General features: G+C 42.6%; 1 protein-coding gene across 1 annotated transcript in view; it reads right to left on the bottom strand.

Moving 5' to 3' along the window:
• The window catches only part of CLTCL1 (clathrin, heavy chain-like 1), a 279619-nt gene that overhangs the window by 54990 nt on the left and 216838 nt on the right, over window positions 1-7791 (bottom strand). The window contains exons 20-22 of the mRNA XM_006902527.1: window positions 6160-6343; window positions 4155-4347; window positions 3414-3571 (exon numbers count right to left, since the gene is read on the bottom strand). Coding sequence (XP_006902589.1) covers window positions 3414-3571; window positions 4155-4347; window positions 6160-6343 — 535 coding nt within the window. The remainder of the gene's footprint in view (window positions 1-3413; window positions 3572-4154; window positions 4348-6159; window positions 6344-7791) is intronic.

Genomic DNA, 7791 nt, shown 5'->3' with positions numbered 1-7791 from the left:
TATGGATTGAGGCTCAATGTCAAGAAGACAAAGATTCTCACTAATTGGCAGCATCAGGATGGATGGTGAAGAGATTGAGATTGTTCACAGCTTTAATCTGCTTGGCTCCACAATCAACACTCTTTATACCAGCATGCTGCCAGGAAATTAAAAGACGTATTGCAATGGGAAAGACTGCTGTTAGGGACCTCTCTAAAGTACTGAAGAGCAATGATGTGTCTCTGGAGACTAAGGTGCGTCTGGTATAGGCCATGGTCTTTGCAATCACTTGTTATGCATCAGAGAGCTGGACAATGACCAGGGAGGATAGAATGAGAATCGATGCTTTTGAGCTTTGGTGTTGGAGAAGAGTTTTGAGGGTACCATGGACTGCTAAGCAAACAAACAGATTCATCCTGGGTTAAACCAGGCTGCTCCTTGGAGGCAAGTATTCTGAGGCTTCGTCTGACATACTTTGGACATATTGTAGGGAGGGACCGGTCCTTGGAGAGGGACATCATGCTTGGGAGGGTGGAGGGCAGGTGCAGGAGGGGAAGGCCCTCTATAAGGTGGATTGATCCAGTGACTGGGGCAATTAGGATGGGTGTGTTGGAGACAATGAGATTGCCACAGGACAGAGCAGAGTTTAGAGCTGTTGTACATAGGGTCGCTATGAGTCGCAAGTGACTTGATGGCACATAACAACAAGTGTTTTTATCAGGAAAAGGTGTTGTATTTTGTCAAAGGCCTTTTCTTCATCAATTTATCGAATCATGTGTTGTTTTTTGCCTTGGTAATGTGATGAACTACACTGATCATTTTTTCTGATGTTGAACCATTCTTGCATATCTGTTACAAATCTCACTTAGTCATGGGTGACTATTTTTTTAAAACTTTTTTTATTACTTTTTTTTTTTAATGTGTGTACTGTCAAATCAGATCTGACTGATACAGGAGGAGATTTTCCTTCCTTCTTCAGCAGAGCATCTGGTGGATTCGAACCTCACATCTCTGGGATTGCAGTGCAGCTTCTTGCCAGTAGGTGGTCATGGGTAACTATTGACTAGGGCTTTCTTGAGGATTTTTGTATCTATGTTTATGAGAGATACTAGCCTATAATTTTCTATTTTGGTGGCATCTTTACCTGACTTTGTTAGCAAGGATATGTTTGCTTTATAGAATTAGTCTGGGAGAATTCCATCTTTTTCTGTTTTCTGAAATACTTTATGTAGAATTGATGACAGTTCTTCATTGAATGTTTGATAAAATTCAGTAGTAAAACCATCTGGTCCAGGGCTTTTTTGGGTTGGAAGTTGTTTTATTACCTGTTCAAGTTTTCTACTATGGTCTGTGTCAGTTTGGGCAGGTTGTGAGTTTCTAATTATTTGTCCATTTCCTTTATGCTTTCATAATTGTTTGAGTATAGTTTTCCCATAATATTCCTTTGTTAAACTTTATATTTTAGTTGGTTCTGTTGTGACATTGCCCCTTTCATACCTTATTTGGATTATTTGAGTCTTTTCTTTCTTTCCTTTGTTAGTTTTGGAAGTAGTTTGGCAATTTTATTGACCTTTTCAAGAATCAGCTCCTGGTCTTGATGGTCACAACTGTTTTTCTGTTTTCTGTTCCATTTATTTCTGCCCTAATTTTTATAATTTTAATTTTTAAGAGGTTTTTGCGTTGTTTTGCTGTTCTTTTTAAATTTGTTGGAGATGCTGAGTTAAAAATAAATTATAATTTTTTCTTCCCTTTTGATGTGTTTTGCTTATTGCTATAAATTTATCTCTAATTACTGCTTTGGCTCTTTCTCAGAGGTTTTGGTAAGTTGTGTTTTCATTGACATTTGTTTCAAGAAGCATTCAGCTTCCTTTGGTTTCTTGACTACTGCTTTCATGGGTTCTGATTGTGTATTCAAGTAAAATGAAATAAGTGAAAACATCAATCATTTCTCCATTTATCATGTGTGGCTTATGGGCCCAGTGGGAGGGTTTTGCTTTCTTGATGTTGATCCATATTAAAGGTTGTAGTCTTCGATCTTCTTCAGTGAGCACTTCAAGTTCTCTTCTCTTAAAGCAAGAGAGTGTGTCATCTGCACATCTCGGGTTGTTAATGAATCTTTCTCCAGTCCTGTTGTTGTTGTTGTGTACCGTTGACTCAGAACTGACCAATAGCTGACCCTCCGGTGAGTCTTGAGAGGCAGTTAATCACATGAGAGGAAATTGTTCATCTTTTTCCTGAAGAGCTATTGGAGGATTTGAACCTCATGCCTTTGGGATTGTAGCACAACTTCTTGCCAACAGGTAACAAGAGGTCACTTCTCCAATCCTGCTGACACATTATTCTTCTATAGTTCAGTTTCTTGGAATATTTACTCAGCATGCAGATGGGATAGGTAGAAAAATGCAAACCAAAATTCAGTACCATGGAGTTGGAGTTGGCTCTTAGCTGACTCTCTAGTGTGTTTCCAAGGCTACAAATCACACTGGCAAATACTGCCTGTTCTTCCTCCCTCAGAGCTGCTGGTGGATTTGAACCCACTGCTTTTAGGTTAAGAGATATAACACTCTAGAGACTACACCATTAGAATTCAAAATATTTTAAAATTATTTAGACCTTTTTGTTAATGCCTTTTAAAAAAGTTTTCTTTACACATTCTTGTTTAATTTCTAATTAAAAAGGGATGTTCCCTGCTCCCCCCACCCCCGGCCCGTTATATTGCCTAATGTTGCTGATTCCTTTGGACTCTATATCTTTTGTTTGTTGTTGTGTACCATTGAGTCAGAACTGAGCATAGCTGAGCCTCAAGTAGATTTTCAAAGACTGTATAAATCGTATATGAGGAAATTGCTCATCCTTCTCTTGCCGAGTAACTGGTGCATTTTAACCACTTGCCTTTTGGACTGCAGTGTAGCTTCTAAGCACAAGGCCACTAGAACTCCCCATCTTTTATTTAGTCAGTCTATTAACTCTAAGGGAGCTCTGGTGGCCTAGTGGCAAGAAACTGTGCTCCAGTCCCAAAGGCAACCAGCTGTTCCAGGGGAAAGATGGGGAATCTCTTTCTGTGTGATTAACTTCCTCTGAAAACCTGCTAGAGGGTGAGCTACAGGTTGATTTTGGCACTGTGGTGTATAATAACAAAAATGAATTCTAAGCCAACTAGTTACTTATTTATTTTGTGATAAACATATGGAACACCTGCCCATAAGTTGTAGATCTGATGTGTGTCACAAAGGGCAGGTCTAATTTCCAAGAGTCTGAATTCCCATGGCAGTAAAATAGGAATAATAATACTGATTATCCCTCATAGAATGTGGTTAGACATGAACTCTGTGAAAAGAACTCTGAAGGTGTTAGTTACTTAGTTGAGTGTGTGGCTTGGTTCTCATCATCACTTGAAAGCCATAACTGGCAGTCCTCCAGTTATGTTGGCTTACCTGCTGGAGGTCAGCATTGCTGGACTCATTGATGCAACCTTCCAGCTCAGACAGACAGCCAGTTTTAGCCAGGGCAAATATAAGTTCAGTCTCTACAGAGGCATCTCGGCTCGTTTTCTTGGCAAACTGCAGGAATTTAACTAGTTCTGCCCAATTATCTAAAGAGAGAATACACAAGAAGGTCAACCCTCAGTTGAGAATTTTAAATGTAGGGCCCAATCCTTTTCTAGTTGTCCTCAGCCAAGATACTTTCATCCTCCCTCCCTTGTTTCACTGAGCACTTTGTCTCCACAGATGGTCTAGGTGGCCTTGGATTGTGCTCAGTTAAGCAAACACCCCGTCACGGTTAGAAGGGAAAGGGACAGAATCACGTATGAGCTACCTCTGTCACCAAACGAAGACTTTATAAGGTGACAGGATACTTGCCCTAGCCTCTGGAGAGGTCTATGGCACAACAATCAAGAAGTTCCCCAGGAAACGTTGGTAATGTTGGTAATGCCCATGACAGTAATCCTTATGTGGGAGGTGAGTATTAACTGGAAAGCTAGTGTCATGCACAGAATAATATTTAGAACAGGAACATCTTCATCTCTGACTCTTCTGGAAACTTTGTTTGTTCCCTGTGATTTCTCTGGACCCAGGATTTATAGGTTCACAGGTTCCTAGGTAAGCCACCGTCCTCCCTTGGCCAGGCCTTCCACCAGTGAGAAGCAGAGCCCTGTGGAGTGGACATTCACTTACTGCTCCTGCTTGCTGCCTGAACAATGTCCGGGTAAGAGGAAGGGTCGTCAGCTCTGATAAAGGAGTTGATAGCTTCCTTCACCAAGTCTCTCTGGAGCTGGGCTTCGGCCAGCTGACTCCACACCGAAGGCTCATTACAGTTCACCGCAAACTCATATGCTCTGTCTAGGTTTCCAATGTGCTTGATGAGGACCTAGGAGTTCCAAAGGGGCCTCTCATTGTCTGCAACATCTAATTGGTTCCAGTGAGCTGGGAATCTTTCCTCCAGTTCCACATTCTGTCTACAGTGGCATGGTATGGTGTCAAGGGTTCAAAATGGCTTTCCTAACCATTGAGTTTAACTTTGTCAAATGGATGGGTGGGGACATCAGAAGAGGGTATACACAAGGGGACTGGTTAGGCTTGCCACTAAATTGAGCAGATTCATTAGCAGAAATTGAGAATCTTGCAAAGAAGAAGCAGGAAATGCAGCATGTGCCCTTCAGGGCCAGAGATTTTTGTGCTAGCCAGACCTACAGGAGAGCAGCAGCAGCCATAGGAGAGAACCAGAGACCTGTGTGAGCCAGAGCGGACTATGGAACCAGAGCCTTTCCTAAGCTTACTGGAGAACTTGGAGGGGAGAAACCATAGTTGTCAGAAGAGAGCTTAGTAACTGGCCCGAAGCTGTGCAGCTGAAGGCTGAAGGGCCTGCAAAGCATGCTTTGGAAACTGTCCTGAGTGAGAGCTGTGTCCTGTTGCCAACTTGAACCTGTTGACTTCTCTAATAAACTCCATGATCATGAGTATGGTTCTGTGTGGTCTGGGAGCTACTCAACCAATTTCAGACCCAGTAAAGCAGAAGGATTGGTGTTGAGATGAGTAGAAAGAGGTGTAGAAGAGTGGGGGGAACATGTCTGACCTCATGGGAACTGGTCTTATGTTGTGGATGTTGTGGACCGTTCCTCCTTGTGGAGTTAGTAGAAGTCAGTAGAAGTCAGATATGACCATCCCAGGGGTCCTTGCTCCTTTTACACATGGTCATTTCAATTTCTTGGATGAGTGAGTGGCAGGGATGGAGGGGAAAGGCCACAGTATGTGTAGAGAGGCTGCCAGGCAGATAAATGGCACACTCCTACAATGAATCATAGAACAATGGAGATCAGGTTAGGGCATGGGGATTGCGGCTCGATCTTTGTTGGGAAAGGAAACAGTTCAACTAGCAGATAGACTGTAAAGAATTACACAGATGCTGCTCTGAGAAATAGGCAAAAACAGGTCTCAAAAAACAGGTCTCAAAGGCTTGGTGTAGGGTGCCGAGGTGGTAGCCATCTGCATTTGATGGGTGTTCTGGTCTCAAAGAAAGGTCATGGTCCCTGCATGTGCAGAAAAAGAGAACTTTTGGACCAAAGTTTTCATAAGATATAGAAATATGAATAGAAAAATGTTACAGGAAGAGGCAAGGAAACAAAGACTATTGGTAGGAGAACAATTAACATGATAGATCACACTTCCTAAGGGTCATAGCTATTAAAAACCAAGGGAGCAATCTATTTGAAGATAAAGCTTGAAAAGACTGGCAGTCTGGGAGGAAAAGATAAGGATGAAGGAAAAGCATTCTTGACAAGGTGGTGGCCAGGAGGGCTGGAGGGATTGCTCTGGGCTTTCAATCTCAATTAAGGAGAGATGGGGTTAGCCTCAGGTGGTAAGGGGAGTTGAAGCTGCACAGTGCTAAAGTGTTAGCATTCCACAGAGTTAGTGTGAGTGCCTCTGAACATCACATAACGAAGTCACCAGGACTTCCTGCACCACCCCGTCAGGTACCCCAGTCTGGAAGGGTATTGGAGGACTGTTGGAAAAGGGTGAGTAATGACCATATGGAAGGACATACAACAAAAAAGGCCAAGGTTGGGAATTGGTGAGCAGCCAAGAACAGCATGGTTATCTGAGACGCATTAGACAACTAAGGGTTGGAGACTCTGCAAGAGAGCTCATGCAGCTGGCAGAGGGCCAGCTGTGTACAGCTCACCTGGATGGCTGAGGTGTTCATGTCAAACTTGCGGAAAATAGTGAAGGCCTCCTCGTACAGGCCACTGCTTACGGCAATGCTCGCGATGTCTGAGGCATCATAGTTGTCCAGGTGGTTGATGTAGTCCATGATCCGAGTGTGGTCTGCCTTGATGGCAGTCAGGATCAGCAGGTTCTGGAGATTTCTGAGAAGAGCAGATGCTCAGTATTGAAGGCTACACATAATGCACACCATAGGTGGGGGCAGCCTAAGACACTCAATTAGATTTTCTTGTGTATCACTAAGTCCAATCAGACTCGAAGACCCTAAACATCTGCAGGATTTCCAGGTTATATTCTTTCTAGGTGTAGATTATCCCCATGAAGCTCTTTCTCCCATGGGTCCACTTGGAGGCCTCCAGTCTTAGGTTATCAGCTAAGTATGTACTTATTGCACTGCCAGGTCACTAGGAAACTCTGGTGGCCTGTTGTTTTTGTGAGGTGCTATAATGTTGAATATGACTCATAGTGACCTTATGAACAACAGATTTGAGCCCTGTACTATTCTGTGCCATCTTCATAATCTCTGAAACACTTGGAGCCCATTGCTGCCGTCACTGTCTGTCAAGCCATCGGGTTAAGGGTCCTACACCTCTAATACTATAATTATCTGTGTTACTCTATTGTTCATAGGTTTTTCAGAGGCCTGCTATTTAAGAAGTGGATGGCCTAGGTCATTGATCCAATTTGAGTTGGACTATAAACTTCATTAAAGAAAAACTTAGAAGAACTCTAGAAGTCCTAATCCACAACATAAACAGTCTTCCAAGCATCCTGAAAAATCTATAACCAGGAGAGGATAAAATAGATGAATGGGACCTTCTAAGAATCAAATCCCTAAGCACACCCAAACTTTGTCAAGAGGGTAAAAATGGAAGCCACAGACTGGAAAAAAATATTTGGTAATGACATGTCAGATAAGGGACTTATATCTATAATTTATAAAATACTCAAGCACCACAACAAGATAAAGGTAAACAATCCAATTGAAAAATGGGCACAGGATATGAACAAACCATCAAAGAAGACATTCAGATGGCCAGCAAACACATGAAGAAATGTTTAAAATCCCTAGATCTAAGACAGATGCAAATCTAAACAACTATGAGTTATCATCTCACCCCAGTAAGAATAGCAAAATTGAACAGAACAGCAAACATCAAATGTTGGCAAGGTTGTGGAGAAAATGAAACTCTTATTCACTGTTGGTGGGAGTGTAAAATGGTGCAACCACTATGGAAGGCTGTATGGCGCTTTCTCAAAAAGTTGCAAATAGAGATACCAAGTGACCCAGCAATTCCACTACTGGCAATATACCCCCAAGAAACCGTAACTGCCACCCAAACAGAAACATGCATTATTGTTGTTGTTGTTATGTGCCATCGAGTTGCTTGCAACTCATAGCAACCCTACGTACAAGAGCCCTAAATGCCGTTCTGTCCTGTGCCAACCTCACCATCTCAAACACACTCATTCCCATCACTCCACTCACAGAACAGGTCCATCTCATCGAGGGTCTTTCTCTCCTGCTCTGTCCCTCCACTCTCCCAAACATGATGTCCCTCTCCAAGGACCAGTCCCTCCTTGCAACATG

This window comes from Elephantulus edwardii, unplaced genomic scaffold (assembly GCF_000299155.1).
Source record: "Elephantulus edwardii isolate Elephantulus edwardi_28Jun2011 unplaced genomic scaffold, EleEdw1.0 scaffold00424, whole genome shotgun sequence".
Taxonomy (NCBI): Eukaryota; Metazoa; Chordata; class Mammalia; order Macroscelidea; family Macroscelididae; genus Elephantulus; species Elephantulus edwardii.
The sequence above is the reverse complement of the archived record's forward strand: the minus strand, read 5'-3'. Positions and strand labels throughout refer to the sequence as shown.